General features: G+C 38.6%; 1 protein-coding gene across 3 annotated transcripts in view; it reads right to left on the bottom strand.

Annotated features, from left to right (window-relative positions):
• Nucleotides 1-271: 271 nt before the first annotated feature.
• zswim6 (zinc finger, SWIM-type containing 6) overlaps nt 272-26,182 on the bottom strand; it is a 97,069-nt gene continuing 71,158 nt past the window's right edge. For 2 of the 3 annotated variants that reach the window (XM_006626815.3, XM_069187203.1), the window contains 10 exons: nt 23,278-23,457; nt 22,322-22,498; nt 21,883-22,029; nt 21,124-21,270; nt 17,225-17,482; nt 15,870-16,005; nt 8,476-8,633; nt 6,837-7,000; nt 6,363-6,444; nt 5,039-5,991 (listed from right to left, as the gene is read on the bottom strand). In XM_006626815.3, the coding sequence (XP_006626878.1) occupies nt 5,129-5,991; nt 6,363-6,444; nt 6,837-7,000; nt 8,476-8,633; nt 15,870-16,005; nt 17,225-17,482; nt 21,124-21,270; nt 21,883-22,029; nt 22,322-22,498; nt 23,278-23,457 (2,312 nt within the window). In that variant the 3' untranslated portion in view covers nt 5,039-5,128. Of the gene's footprint in view, nt 544-5,038; nt 5,992-6,362; nt 6,445-6,836; nt 7,001-8,475; nt 8,634-15,869; nt 16,006-17,224; nt 17,483-21,123; nt 21,271-21,882; nt 22,030-22,321; nt 22,499-23,277; nt 23,458-26,182 lie in introns of those variants that run through there. The other variant, XM_015367706.2, reaches the window with a different exon arrangement.

Below are 26,182 nucleotides of genomic sequence, written 5' to 3'. Positions count from 1 at the left end.
TCTGCTGAGTGCTGTCAGAAAAGCTACTGTTGAGCTGAACATGTTAAAGACTGAAAGGACTAAGGAAGTGGTAAAGAGGAAAACAAGTGGAAGTCAGTCTCCAAACAAGGAAATATCACAGACCACTTGCTTTTCCAGACATAATTTAGAACAATAAGAAAAAAAGAAAACAGTTTGATTGCGGCACCTTCCTGTTGAAAATCACAATCACAATACTCCATGCTTATTCCCAGGCTGTGGGAGTTTAACAAGCAAGCACTGAGAGACAGAATACTGTTTTCTTTTCTTTATCCCCAAAACACAATTGGTCAATAAAGTTAGTGTTGTTCCAAGCCACCTTCTGCTTCATTGATTTTCTTCCAGGTGTCCATTCACAGATAGATGAGGTGTCTAACCCAGGGTAAATTGATGACCTCCTCGCTGAAGTCCCCCTCTGGTGCCATATGCTGCTTCCTGGGTTTAAATAATATAACCTCCACAGCTATATCTTGGGCCTACCTGCTATTGCTATCATGAGGAAATTTCAGTGTTGAAAGATGGTTCCTGGGAAAACAAAAACAGTAGGATTCTCAGAACAGGATTCTTCCATCCATTTTCAAAGTGGAGGTAAAGGAAATGCAATGTGGGGAGAGAACCTGGTTGAAAAACAATTTACAGCTTCAACCAGGTTGCTTTTGTTAAACTGTATTGCAAAACTATTGAGGCATAAAATTCACTCACCTTTGTGCATATTATCTATGAGCACTCAGAAAACTAGTTATTTTTTCTCTACTTCTGTTCTCTATGCCTTTCAAAGTTGGAAACTCTTTCTTCTTTGAACAAAGTGGTCTATTGAACTCATTCTAGCATTTTTTCGCATTTTTTACTTAGCCTCTTTCTGTAGACTGTGGATTATTGTCTTGCAAATACACAATGAGGTACAATATGTCACCATAGTTGCGAATTCACTAGTTAATTGGACTCCAGCAATTAAACAAAAAATGCTTGATTAAATTTGTGAAATTAAGCCAAAAGTATCTAAAGTGCTTGTATATTTAATGTCTAGTTTACTCCTACTTTAAAAACAGGATATACTGTACAGTAGATGTAGGTAAATACAGTATGTTTATAAAATAAACACTTTAAATAATCTGGCCCCAGGTATAATCTCTGTCCAGTCTTCTGCTTCTGCTCACTTTTAAACAGTAAACTTTACGCTTCATACAATTTATGTAAGTCTTCAAATTCCAGTTTCAGTGCAAATCTTTAATGAAGCACAGTTAGTATTGTACAACACTGGGATACTTCAGCCTTTATCTGCAGTGCAAATATAATTGTTCAGTAGTGTTTTGTATCTATCGATTTTCACTACACATCCAACAAACTTTCATTTTTATATGAACATTTTGCATTTTGCTTCACTATCTAATCTTACTAGTTGCTAATTCATCCAAAGAACTATAACTTTTTTTTCCAAAATGTTATATCTTCCTGAAATTACAATCACAAGTTTTGAGAAGAACAAAAAATATTTTCAGCACCATTCTCAAAGAGAAACCATGTTTAATTAAAAATCACCACGTCAGCAGCCAGCCCTTTCTGAAAAAAGCACTATGTGTTTTGCAGGCCAGTAGCAGCCTAGTGTATTTGATCTTCAGGGGATTTGACCCCAGTGCTTTGACCTGATTTACAAAAGAATCCTCAATCAAGCAACTAAGGCAATTTTTAAAGAGGCTATGCATTAAATATGGAGTGTTTTTCATGCAACCTTTAGGGTTTATAGAAGAGAAAACGTGGGAAAATAAGTTATGTGCAATTATTTCTTTGGAAGAGCTACTGACACACATGGAACTGAGGGAGAGGAACTGAAAAAGCGCTGTTCCACAAATTGATTATTCAGACTAAAGTGGATCCAGAGATTCATCTGGTATCCTTATATTTTTATTAAAAACATTTAGAGGTAATAAAGGAAATGAAAAACAGCAACCACAAGGTATGGTCCCATACAAACCAAACCAAACATAATTCAATTTCTTTTTTAGGGAGAGAAATAAAAGGAAATAAAACAAAATCAGAAAGATGTCCTTTAAAATCAAAACCACAGCATTCACACTTGGCCAAAGAGAACAACATCTGCTTTAAATAATGCGGCATGTCCAAACAAATGATTGGCTGAAACAAGTATCCTAAATGACTTTTGAAATTAAATCCATTATTGAAAAAGTATATCTACTGTTTGATTTATTGGGAAAAAACACACATGGAGTAACCGAAACAAATATCATAAAAGGGAAGACCGAGCATATACACCTGCAGAAATACAAAACAAATCTCCATCCACTTCCACCATAAAAAAAAATCAGTTTTTATATTCCAAACAATCAACTCACAATGTAATGACCTCAATACAACAATACAACTGGAAAAGGCTTAGAAACACCTCTTGCTTCAAAGTTTCTAAGGTGTCTGGAAAATTAAATTTTGGTATTCATTGCTAGTCGTCCTTCTGATTTCAAAATGTTGCGCACTTCAGAAACATATCCGTTTTTGACATGATACTGTACCTACTGTATTAAGGAGCACAGATTCTGTAGCGGTACCTATGACATTCAATAAGCTGTTTCCATCTCAAGTGCTGCAGTGCATACTCTTCTACAGCAACATTACTTAGGTTTTAGCATTAACTATGTGCAGCACATCAATAGGAATTCCTTAATCCTGTTCCTGTTCTTTCCATGCTTCAGATCTGATTTTTAAACCAAACTGAGGAGCCCACAAAGTTATTTTAGGGACAACTGGTGTTAAGTAATTCTAAAAATAAATTGAAAAACACTGGAATCCCTGATGTGTGGAGGAATGTTATGCTCCAAGATTCCACAAATATTTTCGCAAAACACTACTCATATTAATCCAGCTGGAATTATGTGTTTGTATAAACGAAAGTGTCTAGAATGCTAGAAGCATTTTCTTTTAATAGTTAAGAGAAATACTAGAACCTTAGAAAATCAACAGGTTTTCCGGGACTCAGAATACAGTCAGAGCTCATCTATCTCGATTTCAGCAAATTCCAGCTACTTATGCAGTGCAATTGACACATGGGACTTTGCTCAGATCTGAAAGGATCACGAGTGTCTTACTGGCAAAATCCCCAGCAGAGTAATCCATGATGTAATTTAATTGTTTCACCTGCAACAAATGAACCTGGAAAAAAAAAACAAAATTTTGCAGACATATGGAGGGGTTTGTGATCACCACAAAGGTCAGTGATGTGCTTTTTAAAAATCTGCTCTTTAAAATAAAGGTTATTTTTGGAAATAAAAAAAGTACAGTTCATTCGCTATGATATCGCAGGTTATATGAAATACAAAGAAACAATTTTACCTTTCAAAAAAACTAATTTTAATTAAAACAAAAAAATCGTTGAATCATTAACAAGTTTATAAAACAGTGATTTAGTTACATAAATAAATTGATATCGGTGTATCAAATCTTAATTTCAACTTCATGAGAATGTTTACACGGGTGATGAAGTACAATCTTTTACCTATTATAATAAATAAAATGGAGAACATGGTATTTCTTTTCTAAACAAAAAAAGCTACAAACATACCTCTAGCAAGTCCTCTAATGAAGGGAACAAGAGACACTAGACAACTTTTTGCACCAAAAACATAATAAAACTGCTTTTTAAAGCACAAGATACAGAACCATTCAGCTAAATTAAAGACACTAAGTTGTAACCAAAGTTGGTTGGCTTTCATTTAATGAACAAGTTTGGTAGTTAGATCTCCAGTTTGGTTATTTTAAAGCATTAAGACAAGGCAAGATAGAAGGCTGTTCTTGTTTGAGGAATTCTAGAGGAAATGAAACAAAACAAGAAAAAGCAAATAAAAAAATAAAAATAGAACAGTCAGACCTACACAGCAACTTTCTGTCCTGCACAAAGTCAAGATATCAGCAGAATATATATGTAAATGTTATTGTGCATAAATGGAGTTTAAAGACTTCGATCACTGTGAAAGAGACGCGAATGTGGTCAGGCCAAATTTATTTTAACGTTTATTAGTAAAACTCAGTTTTACTCAGTTAGGTATGTTTTGCTTTACATTTCTAGGTTAGGAGGCACACAGCCTAATTCTGGCATTCAGTATGCTTAATGCTAAGGCTTGCTGCTCTGGCTTTGTCTCTGCTTTCCCTCTTATCTATGGTGCCCATTACGAGTGTGTGTACGCTATAAATATACCTTGTACATATATACAAAATATATTTATTTTAAATATATACCAGTCCAATCATGCAATTGAATAGGTGGCTCTGCATAGATGCCCAGCATATAAAATCACCACCTGAGCCAACCCTGAAGCAAGGCGCACTTTAGTCCTTCTGATATGTTTTGTTTAAAACCAAGCTACTGCAGCTTCAAGTATTTTGCATTACATAGAATATTCTTTTATAAATTAGTTAACGTATATTTTTCATTATTCAGACATATACTATAATATATACAGTACAATAAATGCTCTCATTCTTTCTTTTTTTTTCATTTTTATTTTTTCGAGAAATCCCTGAGAATGTATGTTGACAGTCGCTAAGTTTCCACACGCGCGAGCACGGTGTGCCATGCTTCTGGATGAACAGCACTGCAAAGCCACATGGTCAGCCTTGAATTTGAGATCTCTTTTTTTTTTTTAATCTGGATTTCATTATTTTTTCTGGTCTTTTTTACACTTGCGCTTTGAATACACTGAAATGCATGGATGAATCATGAAGGAGTAAAGCTGAATCCATACGAGGTACTTGTCACTTAGGATGGAGGTGTTTTGTTTGGTTTAAAGCCATATTTCGTCATCTTTGAGGCTGTGAATGTATACAGAAATAACAGGAGAGCTATGTGGGCTTTTGCCACTGGACAACATATACTCAGTGTAAACCAAAACTTTTTTCTCTTTAACCTCTCTCTCATACAAATAAAAGAAAACACACAAACTTCCACAACATGACAATTTTCTCTTTTTTTTGCGAACTAAACAGTTCTATACACATATAATACCGGTGTGGCTCTGTTACTGATTTTTTTTTTATTTTCATTTTTTTAAGTTAAAAAGGATACAAAGGCAGGCTCAAGTAAAAAGAAAGAGACAGAATTCCGTCAACCGAACCTCTCCCGCACCAACATCATCAGTTTCTTTTTGCCTTTGTATATCTGTTTCAGGTTATCAATAAACTGTGTAAACTGGATGTGTCCATCATGAGCCATTAAGAAGGTCTCTCTTGCCTTGCTAAGGAACTCGATGAATTCACTATAGTGCCGAGGGCTGATGTGAGTGAGCCTAGAGTGCGTGGTGTTGATGTATGCCCCAATTGTAGCGTCCAATAGCTGTCTTAGTGGGGCTTTGTCCAGTGACATTAACTTCCCAGAGTTCCGTCGACCATGAAGTGGCACCATACCAGGTGTGGTCAAAGTGCACCGCCGTAAAATGTCTGAAAGCACGGTGGCACACTTTACACTCTTTACCACCAAGGGTATGATGGCAGCAAGTTCATTTTTGCCAAGGGAGTGACTCAGAGCACAGGCCCACAACACATCGTTAATGGCTGGGTGCGTGTCCTGATTGTAACTCAGGTTGAGATGAGTCATGGCCAAAGTTGCCAACTTGTACGCCCGCATCGGGTAACCACGGTGCTCCATATACCTAGCTATGGTGAAGAGCTGTGTGTAGCTCATGCCCGTGGTAGCAGCGTCCAAAACGATCTGGTAGGCTGTCTCGAAGGCAATGTGGTCCTTCTCACACAGCGTGAGGGCAGAGAGGGCGCAGTTTTGGGGATCCTTCATAGCACACTGCAGGGCCAGTGTGCGCGCACTGCTTGCCAGGTTTTCCTGCTGATGGCAGTCCAGGTGCAGCCGAACGATGGTGCTGTTGGACATCACTGTCGTGGCAACAATACTGGTGGCCTCCGTGGGAGTGAAGAGTGTGAACCAGCTCTGCATAATGCTGTCCAACGCGTACACCCCTGAAGAACAGAAAAGGTAATTTTAAGTCACCTTTAAATGACTTTAGTCCTTTCAGTCTTAGATGGACAGAAACCTCCGTAGTTACCACCAACTACTAGAGGTCGCAGAAGTGGATATGTTAGAAGGGGACTTTGATTCTTAGTGTCACCGGAACACAAGGAGAAAAGAGACCCTTCTTTACGGGGCAGTCAACAGCATGTGGGCATGTCGATGTATACAATGCGGCAATTTGCTCGGCACTCTGGAATTCTGCCTGTTACAGTTGACAAACTCATGACTTTCACCCCACTTTTCAGGAAATGTGGGAAAAAAAAGAAATTAAAGTATAGGTAGATTTATAAAAAAACAATCGGGGGGTGGACTCACTCACCTACTTCTGTGGCACAAGTGACCAACCATCGTACCATCTCCCGCCGGCGCCAGTTTAATGTCGAGAGCGTCATTCTCATCACCTGGAAGGAGGGGAAAAAGAACCAGCTTATGAGCCGTACTTCCCGAGATCTCAATGCATAGAAATTCTGATGGAGTAAATCTATATCCTGTGTTTTTTCGGCCACTGAACTGTTCCAATTAGCCTGTAAGTGAAAGAGAGAAGCTGTGCGAGTCTGAGTGATTGGGCCGGGTAAAGTGGTGAGAACACACTGAAAGCAGTCCAGTCACCTGGGACTTGCAATCTTAGAGCAAAATTGCTCTCGTTTTTAACAACACTCTACTGCAGTGCCAAAAGGGATTCTTCTTAATTCCCGAAACCAAAATTTCTTTCAACAATTACTTTAAGCTGGCCAATAAACTTCTGAATAACATTTGTATTTCTTTTAGACTGGCCCCCAGAGCAGCAACTTACCTGAAGGCCCAGCTCCAGAGATACTTTAAGTAGAGTGATATCCGGCAAGCTATCCATAAGAGTTGCTATTTTGAAAGCATCCTGGGCAAGCTTGAAGATGTGTGACGAGGAGTGGATATTTTTTTGGATGGATTCTAACACTGTTTCTAGCCTACGACCATCACCTGCAAAAGAAGGATTTAAATATTACAAAAATAATCAAATCCAAGAAGACATTTTCCTGAACTTTATCTCACACCAGTTCTCCGGAAGTACATTTCCAGTGTGAGTACGGTTTGAAAAGTATATTTTCTTTCTGTCCAAAAAATGAAAGAAAATGAAAGAAATGGGGTGGCAGTAGTGGCAAAGGGGATACTGTTGCCTGTACCCCTTTTGTTTATTTTGTTCTGTTAGATACGTTAAAAGCAGTAAAAACTTGTTCAAAAACAAAAAGAAAATAAAAGAAATTCTGTAAAACAGACTGGAAAGGAAAAAAAAACATTTCTTTTATAACATTATGCACTGTGGTTGTTGCATCATTCAGATCAATGTACTTAAAAGAAGAAAAATCTGTGCAGTGCCACAATCTAATTCAGTGTATCAGATAGCAAAGTCACAGGCCTTTCACTCCCAGAGGCCTGGGCTCAGATCCAGCTCTGGTCCAGTGAAAGCAGTGCTGTGGTCTCTCAGCTGTGCCCCAAGTGGACATCAACCCACGTCACAAAACCGCAGAATAGTTTGGCACAATTTCACAGCCATACCGAAGCAAAGAAGGCTCACAACAGAAAAGCACAGTGGTGGGCGTTCAGACCAATATTGCTTAGCGTATGTAGAGCTATGAAAAAAGAGACTGACAGCCTCTTAATATTTGATGAGCAAAATGTTCATGTTTCAAGCATTTAAATAATATGGCCGTAATTCTGCAGCATGTATCCAATGTATCCAACTTTTCTGGCTGCTGTGGATGAGATGTAGTTGGAAAACCTTTTCCATGTTATTTATTTGTATCTCAAACAACACATTTAACCAGGACTGTACATGTATGGGTGGAAGGAGAAAACCATTTCTCCCGTGTAAAGTACTTCCGAAGTGGAGAAATTGAGTAACGATTAATTGGAAGATTGAAGTGAGAGTCTAGAGTGACAATCATAAACTCCAAAGAAATGTATTCCTTGGTCAAATACAAAGATTCAATACCCCACAGTATAACACAATAACACTGTCCCTCCACGATCAAGGTGATCTATGGGTTTTCAATCCAGCCCATCTCTTCATCTAAAACCAGCCCATAATTGGATTAACTGGACTCTTGATCTAAAGCAAAAATATAGTGCAACTGTAGTCATTAAGTGACACTTGGCTTAGTGGCAACAGCTTGCCTGTTGTAAATTGAATGAAAACCTGTGTCTGCTTCACCTGAGAAAATGTAGTTGGAAAGCTGGCAGACACATTCAAGTGCATCTCACCTAGATGGCCCACCTACACCTAAAAAGGGCCAGCAGAAAGAGTGGGTGTGATCATACCATCAATTCAGTTACCTGAATTCTGGTTTCTGCACACCTGATGACTTCTTACCATTCACGGAGCAACCGAAAAAATAGAGCTTCTTTTTTTTTGCACGCTGATAATGGACAGACGAAAGGATGAAGAGAACGCTCACCTTTGGCTGCAGTTAGCATGGTGGATGCCAGCTCGCACTGCTGGGACTCAACGTGGCTCAGGGTGAACCAGCGGGGGTAGCGGTTGGGAACGACAGACACTATGTGATGGGGGCGGGACATGTCTCCTGTAGGAGCTGTGGATTCCAACACTGGTAACCTGAAAGGGACAGAAATACTTTGATATTAATGGCCAGAGCTGGAGCAAACTGCCGGGTGTCCTTGTAAATGTTCAAGGAAATCCCATATTAAAGGTTTTTCCATTTGTGCATCTGGTTTATACCAAGAGGTAAGGCGCAACATCTATAGATTCCCATACGAGTACTAAACATCCTCCACTAAAGTTAATTTTCTAAATCCTAAATTTGCTATTGGCAACAGAGCTATACTGAACAACTATATTCAGTACCGCTATGTACTCTGCACACAGACTAGTGAAAATAAAACTTTTAAATACAACACATACAACAAAAGGAGGTTCAGGTAGCCCAGCTTTCAGAGGCACTTAAAGCTGTTTGGATTGTTTTAACACTCTTAACTCACTTCTCCCATTTGAAAGTGTCTGTACAAATAAAATCATAAGAAAATCTTCTTTGCTTGACGTAATGAGATGTGAATTATCAAAAGCAATAAAAATACCCATTTGCTCACAACGGGATGACAATTATCTGGAAGATAGGATCCAACTCTACAACTCCCATTGAAAGCAACTCATATTCAAGTGCAAAGAGGTTAAACAATGTCTGATACTGAATACTACTGGGCATCATAAAATACTCCATTCAGCTGCTTTAAAAATATTCAACTAATGCCATCAGCATGAAACACCCACTCATCTCCATCTTGTTTTGTTAGCAAAACTAGTAGAAACTCCCAGGAGATCCTTCTTCATTAATCAATCTTACAAGTGTCTGCATCAAATTAGATTTGCTTAACCCTTTCAGGCATTTATCCTAAGGGAAACCAAGAATCCAGTGCATTTAACATATTTTACTAAATATTACTTTTAGTTACACAAAAGCACAGGTTTGATGGTTTTACATTTTGCTTTGCATGGTTTTATGAAAAAAAACATCAGCAACTAGAATCCAAATATTCATTGCTAAATGGAATTTAAGCTGCTGTTCTATGACATACACTTTAGCCTGTGGATGTTATAAGCTTGTAAGCTGGTGAATGGTATGCTGTTGATTCATTAAGGAATTTTCTTTCTGGAACACAATGGTGCTGTTTGTGCACCTCAAGGACAAACACAAATTACCACATTTAGAGGGCTGTAAAAATGACACTAAATACTCTTTAAACATTAGTAACATTTGGATAGAAAACAATTCGGACATATAATTTTGTACCCACTAAAAAAAAGGTCTTCTTTTTTTTGCAACAAATAACAAATATTAGACACCCCAGCTCAATATTTACAATAAAGAGATGAGCAACTGGAAATAATTTATTTAATTCAATTTGGTATGTATGTATTTTATAAGAATGGGTTAGCATTGGTTAGCATTACTGCCTTGCAGCACTGGGGTCAATTCCCACCTTGCTATCTGTGTGGAGTTTGTATGTTCCCCCTATGTTTGCATGGGGTTCCTTGGAGTGCTCCTGGTTCTGCCCCACTGTCCAACACAGTCCAATTTTGTGCATACTGGTAGGTGAATTGACTTTTGTCAAATTTGCCCTGGTGAGAGTATGTGCCTGGTTGTGTCTGTATCTGCCCGTGTACACTGATTTGCACCTATTGCTTGCTGGGATTGACTCTGGCTCCCCCATGACCATGAGTTTGACAATGCAGTAGGATGGACTGCTTTCACAGTAACATCTAAAAACCACCAATGGCATCTTCTTACCACAAACGTAATAAAGCTCAATAATATGCTTTGTCATAAACAATCTAAGAATCGTCAAGAGAATGTAAAATCTCTCATAGGTGAAGTAAGCTTGCCATGCATATTTAAACATTTCTGTGGGGTTTCCCTCACCGACAAATGCTTTATATACCATATCTCTTTACAAATATAACATTGTGTTCCAAGTTTCAAAGACTGTCCTGAACATATCTTTTTTTGTAAATAGAAAAATAGTTGTTTGTCCTTCTCCACCACGCTTATCGTAGAAATGTAAGAACCCACAGCAAATAAAACAACCCTTATTTTTCTAACATACTGGAAATGCAAATATTCTAAAAACAAACAATACAAAAAAAAAAACATAGGGCTTAGGCTCATGATAGCCTATCACACTGCACTTCTGTAAGCCTCTTCACTGGCGAACAGCCAAAAGAGACTTTCTGAAGTTCCAGGGCAGCTGGATGGCAATCTGATTAGTTCGAAAACCTAATCTTCAGGTACAACAGCACACTACTTGTGTGCAATGACGTTCGAATAAAACTGGCAGTACAGTGAGGGTTTATTTCATTATCTTGTAATGGGACCATTTTCTAGCATAGTGCCGAACATGCCATCTAAAAGAGGGAGCGGAAAAGCATGGGGATGTGTTCGCTATCATGTACCAAAGCCCTTTGCAGTTGCTGCGAGGGAAAGACAGAATTTGCCATTGTTCCACCTCCCATGTTTCGAAAGTCTAAACTGGTGCTCTCTTCTGAGGCTGAAAGTCACACGCTGTGGGTGTGGAAGATGGAATCCACCCACAACTGCTGTTTCTTTTGCCAGTCCACTGCAGCAGCCCTTCAAATCTCAACTCCTCCTGGCTCATATCCGTTTCATCAACACCAAGGTAAAGATTTTGCTCCGGGTTCTTCTGGGACCGAATGCCACCAATGGGAAAAAGAAACAGTGAGCTGCGATAGCTCATCACAAGGAAGAAAAAGCACAAAGTGGAAAATGTGCAGAGAATACAACTGAACATTTCTAGCCTTTACAACAGCTGTGCCAGGAATCTGCTGTCATGCTCTGGCCAACATCAGAATAACCACTCGACCCCCGTATGTCTTTAGGAGTTTCAATTTTCTGAACCCAGAGAAAAACAAACAGCCTCTGGGAAGTGATTTTCAAAAAGGAGGACTCCTCTGCGAATCCCACACAAGTTAAAGCTGGGTGAATTAAGCTATTAACTCCCAGCAAGACTCTTATTGAATTCCAACATTTAATTTAACAGACAGGCTTGCGGATTTAATACTAATTCAAAAAAGTTAGGGAATAAATTTATCTTCTGTTGAAGAACCTTAAACTACGGTTGAAAGTCAGGCAACACTTTACTCCTAAGGAAGTTAAACAAAAGATCATCTGAATCACAGTTTTAAGATATATGTTTCTTTTTAACCATTGCTTTTCTCACTATTGTTACATCAGCATCATAACTTTGAAACTGAAGAATAAAAAGAAGCTTTGTGCATTAATTATGTTTGTAATAGATCACTTTTTCTTAATCTCCTTCAAGTCACACAGTTATTTACTGCAGACCTAGATATTAGTCTATAGTAGACTTAAAGGAACACAGTACTGCACCAAACATGAAAGAGTATAACACAAATCAAACTTTAGGCTATCACAGAAAAAATAATCTGGATCACCTGCTATTGTATGACATTATGGAACCACAGCTAGATCACCACATTACATTTGCTTTATGTCAGAATTAATTCCAAAATATGCAATATAATAAGCGGACATCTTGGTCAATGCATCCAATTACTGTTGATAGAGGAAGACTAACATTTATTATTATAGTTTTATTTATTATATTATGGTGTATATTATTATAGCATGTATTTATTATAGTTTATTAAATAAACTTATAATTTATTTTTCATAAGTAGCCATTTAGTCACCCATTTCCAAACAACTCAGAACAATTTTTGTGACCAATTAGGCAGGTGATGTTAAGTTAAATACTATACACATCCATCCAGTTTCTAATCACTTTATCCAACACAGGATCATGGGGGAATCAGAGCCTGTCCCAGTGCACAACAGGCACAAGGGGATCCATCGCAGGGCACACACAGACACGGACGCAAACACACACGTGAATCCCACGTGAACACTGGCAGAAAACACAAACTTCAAGCACAACAATGCTAACCACTGTCCCACTGTTCCACCCCTATAGAGATCACTTAAACAAAAATCCAGATAACCTCCAACCCTCAAGGTACACTGTTCACTTAATTTCACACACTGCTCAGTCAATTGAAGAATCACTTTAAAATGTTCCCAAACTTTTTTTTAAGGGTTTTAAGGTACACTATAAAACTTACAGGATTGAAGCTATTCAGGACCAAACTTGAAGATCCTTTTCTTAGATTAAGGACATGCTATTCTTTCTTTTACTCCATTTCAGTAATGACCGGAACGCCTCCTAGCCAATGAAAATCAATTTAGAAAAAAAAATATCAATGTGTGGCGCTTTTTTGGAGAACAAATTAGCAACTTCCAGCTGAGGTGCTAGCAATTTAATCAACACTGAGAATATTTAGAAAGAAGAGAACTGTGTGGTCAACAAAGCATAGAGTACTAATGTATAGGGGACTACCTATTATAAACTAAGATATGATGATGAAAAGCTACTAAAATTCATAACATCGGTCACATAATTAATCAAATAAACCACTAAAAACAAATATACGGGAGATCAGAAAACCAGCAATTATCTATTTCTTAATTTGGAAAAAACTCCTCCATTATTACAAAAACTGAATAACAGTTTTTAAGTGGTGTTTAGAAAATGCCTTTAAGTATTACCTCAGCTTTTGAGCCAAAGAAAAAGTTAGACTTCATCCTTTCAGAGACATGCAATGTTGACTGTGCCAAACAGAGCCTGAAAAGATTTATTCCTTTCAGCACTTTAAGAGCTTGTGTACTGTAAAGGCATTTTGAATGCTATTTAGTCATCACATTTCACGGCATTTACTAGAAATGAATGTGCTTTTTTATAGTTCATGTCAATACAGCTTCTCTAGCAGGCCTGTAATTGAGCAGATGCAGGCCTTTGTGTAACAAGGAGCTGAACACAGGTCACTTTCTATTTCTAAATTCAAATCTTCAGTGAACTGCATTAGCTTCTGGAGTTATTTAACTTGACAAGCCCTTAAAAACATTTCCGTACAGATCCCAAAATGCCCAAGTGGCTTTAAAAACTTTCCAGCTACCTCTTGTAAGACTATCCATACCAAAATAACAAGCCTTTTTGTGAGGAGAACTTATAAAGCAGGTAATTGTTCGAACCACCATGGTAATCGCATCATACTGCTATCCTGTGAGACTGTTACCCATTCATAAGCTAGAAAAGCGTAATAGGTTTCCATTATACAGATTTGCAGAAAGAAGGCTGGGCTTATTTGCTTTAAGGAGAAAATATAACGGCAAAAAATACTTAAAAAAAACAAAACAGCTGTTGGAGGTTACTAACTGAACTCTTGCTACTCTTAATAGGTATTAAGCAATAGACCAAAAATCTTGCTTGTGTGCCATTGGTATGTTGAGGCTAGACTCGGTGCAACATGCAGAATGATACCCTTCATTGGACAGAACAGAACAATCAATGGGCAGGTCCAAGTGTGAGAGTGTAGTGTGCAGGATTGTCTATTTGCTACTGAGCAGGGATGAACTGTGGCATCCAGGGCTCCAAGATCAGTGAATAGGCAAAGGCTTGTTCAGCCTCTTTGAGAAGAATGAGATAGAACCCCACAATAGAGCATCTGTAATCAGTAAGTACAAATGCACAGCTTGTACTACATCCAAGGGGTGGCCGCACATGCTACTGGCCTGTGACTTTCACAGCAGACCTCCTGTTGATCAGGCCCATTGATGACAAACGTTAAACAGCACAATGAATATAATTGAATAGACATGACAAGGTAAATGTCAGCGTGCCTATTACAAAAAAGTGTTATTTTCCTGATAACTTTGGTGAATTTGTTGTAGACAAAATTATAGGAAAAGGTTGCTCAGCTTTTTTTAAAACAATATCTATAAACAGAATGACTTGGAAATGTGACGAAATTCCCACAGTCCGTCTTAAAAAAAGTACCTGTCTTAGAAAGCTCAAGCTCCATGGAACTATTCCAATTACCAGATTTAGTGATCCAGCTACTTCTCAATATGCATCCATGACCTGACATTCTAAAGCTAAAGTGCTGCCCACAGGAAACAGAAATGACAAAGCCCTTCATCAAATAACATGTTCATGGGGGGAGCACTTCCAAAGAAGTTGAACTTTTCGCGGACGATCGAGGGCTCAAACCTCAGTGACTGCCACCTACCCTTTATACAAATTGTTCAAGTACACCAAGCGACAGATGAAAGTCGCTTTAGATAAGTGTGAGACAAATAAATTAAATCTATAATAAAATGAATCTATGATTTCATATCTCTAGGTAACACTACCACAATAACCTATACAGAGCAAGATACTGTATTTCTTTGTATGACCTCATCCTTGTTTTCAAATTCCTCACATTTCAGTAAAATGTAAAGATTATTATTAAAGTAAAAACCCTGTTATTTTAGACACATAATTGAAGAGACTACATTCCCATATATTAGAATCACCATGCACACCATAAAACATGCCCAGGGACAAAAAAAAACAAAACTGGTAATTACTAAAGCTGTAGGGAAAAAAAGTTTTGAATGCTATTTATTCTGCCACAAATGGGGTGTCTTTATAGAGAATGCCCGTGTTTTTAATTCAAATCTAATTTAGCCCTTAAGGGAAGAATGAAATTGTAATATTTAGTGAAGTATGCTTACCTGAGATTTAAGGAGTACAGAACTTATTTTATGATTATTAGAGTTTTAAAATTTAAACACCACATAGAGAACCATTCATTATTGCTTAATGTTTTTGCATTTTAAGGAAGTTCAGAGGAAATAAAAGAAAATGACTAAACAAATCCTGCCAAGAAAAAAACAAACAAAACTTGTTACTGTGAATACAAATGTTGCCAGAAGTCTCCCTGGTGATGCAGCAAAGCTTTAAAGAATCTAATATTAGCCATACATCTTCACAAGCTGCTTGTTTCTGCCTTGATTTTATGATGATCAACCGCAAAGCAAACGCCAGTGTGAATGTAAAAACTGCAGCACATTTGAAGCCCCTGAATTAGATCCAATGCGACGTATTTATTATTCACACATTTTCTAAAAATCTCATTTTCGAATCCAATGAATTATTTAGCAAGATTTCAGCACAGGCCGCTTTGTGATTAAACACTGCCCCAAATAACCCCCCCTGAACACGAAACTCAGAAGAAAAGTATTCCTGTTACTAAATTAAATGTGTCAGCCTTGATAGGGCAAATGGAATTTTTCTAGTGTTAAAGTGTAAATACCCACCCCGCAGCACACACACACACACACACACACACACTTCCAGCTCCCTGGTGAATTCACGCTCCGCAGGAACGAAAAAAAGGTGAGCACAAAAAACTCACCGCATGGCTCTCAGTGCAATTTTGTATGCCAGTTCAGCATCGTGAGGTAGGAGAGAGGTGAAGAGATACTTGGCGAAGGTGTGCATTGGAACGCTCTCTCTGTATATGATTTCCCCCAGACCACTGTAGGGCCCACCTGTTCAGGAGACAGAAGAAAATAAGGATCAATCTACTGAACATGTACAATCTAGAGTTTCAACATTTAAGTCTTGAAAGCACATGAATACTTCTTTCCTTGATTTAGTTTAGTAAGAACGAGTTAACTTTTACAATCAGGCATAACTCAGCTCTGCGTTCCTCTGCGTTTTTAAGCATTGGTTACAAAAGCCTAGAACTTCCTGTGTGCACCCTATGGCCAGGGACCCTCTATGAAGGAGGCCTCAGTCCGAGGGTTAAATTCCTGTGTCAATACTAAATAAATGGTGCTTCCTGAGGAATAAAGAAACCATTGGAAGCAAGCTTTTCACAAAACTTTCATTTTACTTTCTGTGCTGCAGAGCTTGAAGCTGTGAAACAAAGCGTCATATAATTTGACTGCCTCAGACACTAAGAAGCTTTTTGGCATGATATTCCCCAAACTCTTTAACAGAAAAAAAAAGCAGGCTGGCTGCTGCACGTGCAAGGACAGCAGTGCTAAGTGCGTGCTATAATCCGCTTACCGGTTAGTAGGTTACTTATTCTCTCAGATCAGATAAGGCACAGGACAGTTTAAATTGCACAGAAAGTGTTTTTTGACACTTGCCTGCAGAATAAACTGCAATACTAAAAACCATATGTGAAGGCTTTATTCCACTCTATAATTAAATTATTTTCAATTGAACATGCCATGACCACAGGCCACATCAGAGAGCCACCGCGGAATTCCACACTGCTGTCAGCCTTTGCTCAGGGGAGGCTCTGGATTGAATAATCATGGGAACTTAATTATTCTTTGACCCTGTGGTGGGTGGTCCTTGCCGACAGAGGATAAGGCAGTTTTGGCAGAACACTGAAGGAAAGACTTGTGCCTCTCTGGTATGGTGTTTGTACATAAACTGTTGTTTATAGCTGAATTTATAGCTGACAGCTGAATGGTGTCAACAGATCCACTTGTATTTGTGCTGTATATGGTTTTTTGCTCTATCTTAAGAAACAACATGGCACTGTTTCCATGTTTTAGATATCCATGTTATTTGTTGGTGTATGACGATAGAGGAGATAAGACACAAAAGGGTAATAGGGGATATGCTCGCCTTCTGCTCCATTCCTCATTACATAGCAAACAAAAAAACAATGTATTGCCAATATAAGGAAGAAAGGGTCCTTGCGTGGGGGCCGATACTTTCATCCTACACAGGCCGTCAGTTTGCCCTCACCCTCTAACAGGAAGACTGCTTGTTTTCGGAAAATCTTGACGAGGGTGTCATCCAGGTCGATCTCCTGTAGCTTGGCGATGAGCTGCTCCTCGTTGCGGCAGACCTTCTCCTGGGCGTAGAGGCCATCGGGCATGATCCTCTGCTGGCCAAGCCCCACCAGCGCCATTTCCACTGCCAGGGTCAGGTACGACTCTCCCTCCTCCAGCAGCCGCTGTGTAGGAAACTGGAAGTCCCCGCTCTTGGACTGCCCCATGGCATCTGTGACAAACGACGGGAACATGTCAGGAACGAAGGTGACACCCCCCCCCTTCAACTACTTTACATGCCATCAAAGCAACTTGGGACCTCTAATGATCAAGGAACTGCAAACTGAAGTTTAATGCCCAACCTGAGGCAACTTGCTGATGATACAAAAAGGTGCTAACGAGTTAGTTTTCCCTAAAGTTTTTTTTCCCTCCAGCTGTTTTAAATAAAACTCTAAGCAGGCCCGCTGCAACCTTATGAACGCTGTCAACAAAATGTGTAAAATACAGGTGGCTTTGGTTGTCAAGTGATTGACACATTCGCATGACCTGCAATTTTAATTGGCTAGATCACGAATATATTAAGGCAGAATATTGGTTTATAGTCTGGGCAAGAATCCAGCAGGGGAGAGAAGGAGGTAATCTTTATACAGGCTCTATAACACACATGGAAAGCCGTCTGGAAGTCACATTAAGATACACTACAGACACATGACTAACCCAGCCCTCCAACATGGCAGAGCTTCTGAGACTCATGTATTTAGATGTGCAATTGCCCTGATTAAAAAAAACTCTGAAATTAGGTGTAATTTAATGCACCACAGCAACATACCAAGCACCTCTAAAATGTGTGATGCCCCTTGACACCTTCAAGGTTTACAAAGGAATTCGTCTGTTTTAATTGGCTGTGAAGAAGCAAACCTCTTAACGCCCTGAATACAGCTGAGACAGGAATGTGTTGCCACAATTAAAATGGGCAATAAGTAAAAAAGCAATTCAGAAAACCCAAAATAAACACATTGGTGTATGAAACATAAAGCATTGCAAATGAAGCCAGTGGCTTCAAAAATGTTTGACTACAACTAGTGATAATATCTTCCTAACAGAAATAGCTTTAATTATACCATTTAAATAGAGCAGGAATTCTCTCAATTTTCTTTGGACACAATAATTTCCAGAACAATACAATACTGTTGATATGTTTTTCTGTACTAATTATGGTTGCATTAATTATGGTGTTTAATTTTTACCATAATTAATGCAACCATTTAAAAATATATATTTGAGAATAGTTGTGCTCTTCCTAATAGAGGTCATTTTGGTTATTCACTTTCAAAGAGTTTTTACATAACTTACAACTACAAGGTCAATGACACACAAAATTTCAATGTAATTATTTTTGTTTACAACAGAAAATATCTAAATACATTTAACCTGTCAAATCAAGGCACGGTTATCAGGAAATGTTCATCAAACCTTTGTCAAGAGTAATTACAGAAGTGGTAATAATAAGCATTATAAGCAAGGTCACATTACTGGATAAAAATTGTTATTTATTTTTATCAATGCAAAGGACAGTGTTCCAATTTTTGATCTGCCACTTGTTAACAGGAAATGTTCCAGTGTTTGACCCATCAATCAGACTAAATTGTAAGCTATTTTAAAATCAGATCAGCACAGTTTTATTCTTATGCATCCAATGAATGCCAGAATGTTTTTAACTTGATTTTTATTTCCGAAAAACAGGAACACATACATTGTTGGGTGAGAGTAAATGCAAGTCACAGTGCATGTCTGTCTTATTTGTAATGATGCAGTCTCTGGTACATGATGAGAAAGTGTGGTACATTAACACTAGACTCTTTGTTGTCAATTGTGTGAACGTTAAATATTCCAAACACGAGGTGTATTTTGTCAATAAAGAGGTGATAGATTGATTGTACCTGGTATTTACCCTGTTATTCACACAAATTGCATAACTTCCCTTTTGTAATCATACTGCACTTCGTAAAGAGAAACTGAGCTTTTTAAATACATTGGATAAGTGATAAATTTTGTTTGAAAACCCCACAGACTGTATACAATAATAATATTATTGTATAATAATATATTGTATATATATAGCAAATAGGTCGTAATTTTGAGATAGCTGTAATTATGATGGTTTCTCTTTTATCAACTGGACTCGACAACAACAAATAATCTGAATGACCACTATCGATTGAAAATCAAGTGCGCAAATAAATCCCATTAGGTATAATCCAACAGCACTTCAGCAAAAAGGTGCTATTCTTGGATGCTGTCATCTTTTAAAACACTCCTGCTTATTTTTTGTTACTCTTTCCAAAGAATTTTATTATATTTGTAAAGCACCTTGACAGTCGTCTTGTTTGAACTGTGATTTTTTCAAAAATCTAGCTGCAAATTAGGATCAAGCATGTGTCTTGTGAAACAGATGATTTAGGATCAAAAAGCAATATATAAAGAGGTACCATGGTTCCACAAACCATGGGGGTTTATCTCCAAACTCTTGCTTTCTTAGTCAAAAACAATCCAGTTTGCAGTAGAACAACTTCAGAACATGTCCAGTTGTTCATAAGAACTGTTCATGTCCAGTGTTTTCAAGAAAGAGCACAATACTGATTGCAAACCCCTAACTAATATTCTATAATAGGATATATTCTCCATCTCAAAATCTTCATTTTTGCAGAGAATTTATAAGAACTTCAATTTCCTACACTTCAATATTAAAGCTTCTCAGGCATGTTTTATTCAGTTCTAAGCTAAATTAGAGCTTATAAGATAAAATAAATGTTTTAAATAAAATGTTACATATTTTATTGTATGGGTAATATAGGAGCTGTGCAACAGTGTTTGTAGCGGTTTGTCAGACAAATTACAAGTGTTTTTCCCTAATATAGCAATAAATACAAATTTAGTCCTATTCCCTTTTCATGTTAGTATACAAATGAAAGACTAAACTTTGCCCAGTTTAGTCAAATCACAGTTCAGGGAACGCTAAAATTTCAGATTTCATTCCACTAAAAAAAAAAGAGATGGTAACTTCAACAATGACAACTCCTAAACTCACTAAAATCTGTAACAACATTAAGAAAAACAACGATTTAATTTCAAAACAAAGAGGCTGACATATTTTTAACCACATCAGCCTCTATTTTAATTAAAAAAGGACCTCTGGTTTCACATCTCTTTGGAAGAACTACAAAGAGCTTATGCAGCAACAACAGAAGGGAAGTCCAATTAAAACAAACACACTGAGATATAGAGTTAAAGACTCATCAGGAGTGGCCAATCAGTAGAGGACAGCCTAAAGGCTGTAATAATAACTAATTACACTACAGTAAGATGATTGTGATACAGTCATATCTTCAATCAAACCTCATGAATAAGAAATAAGAACAAAAACATTAAAATTAAAATGCATTAAAAATGCAGCAGAGAAGATTTAGCCTAGTTTTCACAGTTTAAATATACTTCCTTCTTTCATTAATACTTTCAATCTTTTCTGCCATTGAACGCCTTTCTAACTGCCCCAACGGTCATTCTACCATCTCCATTCTGATTAAATCTTTTCAATATATTTGTTTCTGAGGGTCTCTCTTCTATCAACAGTCAATGGTGATATTAAGGAACCATTAAGCAGCCATGTTAGTTTGCATTAATTATCTCTTCTCAGCAACCTGGGAGGGTGGCCTTCATTGTCTCTTTTCCAGAATTCCATGGAAAATTTATGGACCTCAACATCATAAAGTGTCTGCCCAGAATCGGAGGCAAATGATGGTTCGGTGATGTCTTGCCTTTTCCTACGAATGAGGGAGATGGGGAAATTATAGGAGTAGGCTGTGTAGGCCATACCTGAGAAGTCAGAGAAGCCTGGGGCAATGTCCTCATCCATTCGGCAGCTCTCCATCAGTGTGCTGAACAGAGTGCCAATTGGATCCAAGGGGTGTCCCACCCAGCCCTCGAGGTTGGTGACTGATGTTACGCCTTTGTGAAGCAGCTCTGAAATAACAGGGAAATCAACTACACAGTTTTTTTAAGTAGTTTTTCATGCACTACTCATTCTCGGTGCGTATGAAAATAAGCAAACCGAGGTTGTTTCAGGAGAGCCATTGAGAACAGAATTATCTGCATATGACCCATAGACCTGAGATGAAGTGAAAAGTGAAATATTTTTCCTTTTAATATCACAGCTCATTAATACATCTGGTTCCATTAGACTGTCCAGTCTCAGTGTATTTTTCCCATTGTGACTAACTACCTTACACTTAAACAATGCATTTCTAAATTGATATTCAGACACACAAAGACTTGCTGTTGTTCCACAAACGTCTTAATAAAACTGAAAAAAGTTTGGAAGATCTACAGTAGATCTGGAAAGGATTGTTTTAGACAGCACTGCACCAATTGGGACTAAATGCCTGCTTTCATGCCAATCTGGTGTTAATGAATACATTTATACTTAACAACAACAACAAAAAAACAAAGGCAGCTGACTTCCTTTATAATATCCAAGGCAAATGGTCTCAATGTTATGTATTTCTCTGCCACATCTGAGATGTTTGCTGCAAACCAAAAGATATCTTTTTCCTCTCAAGTCTGCTCCTCACAAACCTTTCTTGTGTCCCCGGAACAACTCCAGCTGTTTCTGCTGCTGCCTGCGCAGAGTGTTGACGATGGCGATGGCCAGCCTCAGTGCCTCTCTGGGGTAACCGTGAGATCTCAGTGCATCCACCCTAGCACAAGCTGTGGGGACATGTTCTTTAACAGCAGAGAGAAGGATGGAAAAAAAAAGGGAAAACAATGAGGCATTAGATGGAACAAAGAGCAATTCTCTACAGCAAAAAAAAAAATACAGGCACTTATTTCCAGCAGTTCAACGGGGCTACTGTTCCCATTGGCAGAGTCCTTTAATTTTCTTTAACCACCCCCTGCCACCTCTTTTTTTTTGTTGCTTTTTTCTTTTTCCTCTCTTTCTTTTTTTTTATAATGCCATAGAAAAACTGGACAAAGAGGCAAGTCATGCAAATGTCTTTCCGGTTTAGCCACTTACCGTGCCATAGGGGCCAACCGCGAGAGTCAAAGAGTGAATTTTCAGTGTTGTCATGGTAACAGTAGTTGTTGTAGAGGTCACCGCTGATAATGTGCTGCAAGTGGCTGTCCTGCCAGTGGAGATCGCACGCTTCGATGGCTCGTGTGAAAACAGTCCGGTGAGGCCTGTTGGCTGAATCTAGTGGTGGAGAGAATTAAGACCAGGCATATCAGGCTCTTGTTGTTTTTGGCCTGATAATAAGAGCCCTATCTTCTTTCAGTCTGGGCTTGGCATTCCTCCACTTTGGAGCTCTTCAGGTTGTAATAAAACAATACCTGTTTGTTTTGAGCAGTTGCTTTTTATTATTGTTAAATTTTTTAAGACCTCTAAACCTGTCAGCTTGAATGCCAAGGAAGTTAAACAAAACCCTGTTAAAATGCCAAAACAAAATAGTGGCTTAAAGACTGATACCTATTTCAGGCAATGAAAAGCTTCAGTTATGTTGGAAGATTTTATTAAATGAAGAACCAGGTTCTCCACTTCCAAGATGGAGAGAATTTACATATTTAACTTGAGCAACCAGATTTGCTCCTCAGCTTTTTTATTTAAAGCAAACATAGGAAAAATGCAAGATGCTCTATCTCAAGTGGAAATGCTTCAGTAGTCAAAATCTTATTCAGCTGTACATAACTACAGATAAACAAATACCCACCTCAAAAAGATGATTATCTTCCTAACTGTATTTATTAGGACACATCCGAGTAGTACAAATTTAGAAATGAGAGCTTGGTAGGTCTCTAACTTTGCTCAGAATTCTGGCTTCTCTGCTACAGACAAAAGTTTAAGCTCTTTTGCTTGAGGAAATTTTCCAGGTTATTGGGATCTTTCCATTAGCCCTGCAAAGGCTTATAAAAGCTGCATGAGTGTAACGTGCTGGACTGTTGATTAAAAGAACTAGTTTTCTGCACTTAGCTCACCTTGGTTAGCATTTGCACCCTGAGGCAAGGCATTGGTTAAATTGGGCAGCTCGTTTCCATGGTTACCATCTTCCCAGGGACAAACATCCACACTGTTCCACTTCTTCAGTTGCCTTAGCCAGCCTGCCTTCTGTTCTGGCTTGCAGTGAGGATTTAAGACTATGCACATCCACAGGGCACCTGGGCGTTTGGAAAAGTGAGAGACAATAATAAAAACTATTATAGCAACAAATGCTGCAAAAGCAACAGGGGAAGAACAATACTGGCGGGGGGAAGATAAAATAACCTGAAGCCTGTGTTAAGAGCTATACATTCTTCATTTCCCCCCCTTACTCTCATCTCTAAGGTCTATCTGGAAATCTCAGGTTCAAATTGAGGTGTTCACTCAAATTTCAGATGGCAAGCCCCTAACGTTAGAGGTTATACTGCTTTATGCTGCTTAACTCTATTATCTTGCTGGCTGTTCCCAGGGCAATTTTCTCTCACTTTCAAGTGCATGCTGAACTGCATCAAGGGCTCATACCAACATATCTATAAGCCATGTTCAAATTAAGTTTAAAAAAAAACTTTTAGTACTAAGATACTTCAATTAAAAGGTTCACAGCAGTGCTCGCTACAGCCAGCAACGTCAGTTCACCGCAAACTGAATACTATAATAAGCAAGGGCTCATTAATAGGAGTTAGTCTACCTCTATTTCAAAACAGTCGAAGGAAAGTAAATCTTTTCCGACAAAAGAGGGGAAAAAATTGCCCTCTCTGCCCAGACTCATACCTAACAAATGATGTGGATGTGTAAATACATTCCTTTCACAATTCAGATATGTGTTCTGTCTAAAAATGTGTAGAATACAGAAGGAATTCAGAAAACGGCTAATTAAGTGGGATTAATCCTTCTCAAGTAGGACTGAAAACAGGCCAGGCCACACCTCTGAACTCTACAGAAGCTGCACAGCTTTAATGGTTGAGACGGGTAAAAATAATTAAGGTGACTATACAAATAAGCTTCTCAGACTTGAATATAGACATAAAACTAAGGTTTTTGGCGTCTTTGCATTCCTAGATGTACACTTCATACAGTTTGCTGGGCAGACAGCTAAGGTAGAAGACAATGTAAGCCCGTTGTGAAAGACATTATGAAAACAAGGCTGTTTTTTCTCGTTGTTTTGTCTATATTGATATTTGTTTTTCACCACTCAAAAAAAAATTAAAGAAGCCAAATTGCAAAGACTTCTCTTGGTGCCTACCGAAAACCGCAGGGAAGCCAATTGCTTAGGAAAGGCCATTAAGTCTTTATTAGCATGTACTGTTACCAAGAGGATGTCTGACACCAATTTTTCACCACCGAGCTCCTGGGCCCTCCCTCCCTTTGTTTGGAGAAAGTCAAAAGGAAACATGATTTGCACCACCATTTCACACATCCTCCCAGTCCCTGGGCTGCCCTGTCTCGCATGAGTAACAGGGCAGCGGTGGCTCTGATCCGGCCTCCCAGGACACAGACGAAACACATCAGCCACCTCATTTCTGTTAGCTGTCACTTTGCGAACCTGGACTGTGATGGGGGAGACGGCACAGGGCAGTACATTTCCACGAGGAGAACGTACCACTTCGGAGCCGACTCACTTATTTCATCTTTTGATAACAGCTGCAGTACGCTAATGGGGCAAATCATCAATCCAATGTTAAAATGAAATGCAGTAAAGCGTCTCTAAATAACAATAAATATATTAATCTAGGTCAAATTTAAATGCTGGCTGTTTTAAAAACGACAACATGGTGTTACCGGGCTATAATTATTGCAGCTTAATGTACTTGGTTGCAGGCAAGCGAAAACATTATCATCCTCAGTGAATGAAAAGCATAGAATTGTTACAACGAAGGTCGAAAGCAGTGTACTGCTGAGAGAATAACACTGTCTTAGTGGGGTGGCTAAAGTCTCAGCCTAAGCACACGCTGCATCTTATGAAGAAACCAAAGGAAAGCAGGTAGGAAGGGCACTATCTTGAGTGAAAGGCACACTGTGTGTTGGCATTAGTCCCACAGGACATGGTCTAGAAAGGATAGCTATGATCAGGCTTTGGCGAGGTGATCACTTTGGGACAACATACCCTGCTCCTCTCCACAGCCTTCCAGAGGTGTTTGAATTTTCTGCATGTACAGCCATCCCACAAGGAACACTGACGCTGTAAGCAAAGGTGTCGGGGGGGGGTATCATCTAATGTTCCATATTAACAAGATAGACTGAAATATTTAGGAATCCTACTCTTTTGGGCCCCTGAGCAAGGTCCTTAACCCCAACTGCTCCAGGGGTGCCGTATAAATGGCTGACCCTGCACTCTGACCCCCAGCTTCTCTCCCTGTCTGTGTGGCTCATGGAGAGCAAGCCGGGGTATGTGAAAAGACAAATTCCTAATGCAAGAAATTGTATGTGGCTAATAAAGTGATCTGATCTTAAACTTCCTGTCAAGAATAACTCTAAGCTGTGTAGAGCTCCTCTCTGAAATCACAAGGATATATTTTAGGGACATTGTGCTACTAGTTAACTATTTCTTTAAAATTGAGGAAGCAGTATCCGTCATTTAAGCTTTGATTATAAAATGGATATGTACGAGTCAATAACCTATTAGGACAACACACTTAAAAGGATTCAAGCTGCAGAAAATATTCTTTATTTCAGCTTTCTGTATAGTCCCTCTAGACTCCAATTCAATTGGCCAAAGTCACACACACTCCGCCAGAACAGAGGCACGACATCAAAAGGGCGTCCAGTTCTCAGGTCAGGAGTTCTGCTACTGTACACACCCACTACTCCTTGAATTTGAGGAATTCCTGACTGGAAACATGAGCATAGCCCTATGCTCTGTTTTAGTAAGATACGCATTTTTCCAGGGAGAAGTTTCTCCCTTGC

The sequence above is a fragment of the Lepisosteus oculatus genome, chromosome 3 (genome assembly GCF_040954835.1).
Source record: "Lepisosteus oculatus isolate fLepOcu1 chromosome 3, fLepOcu1.hap2, whole genome shotgun sequence".
Lineage (NCBI taxonomy): Eukaryota > Metazoa > Chordata > Actinopteri > Semionotiformes > Lepisosteidae > Lepisosteus > Lepisosteus oculatus.
The sequence above is the reverse complement of the archived record's forward strand: the minus strand, read 5'-3'. Positions and strand labels throughout refer to the sequence as shown.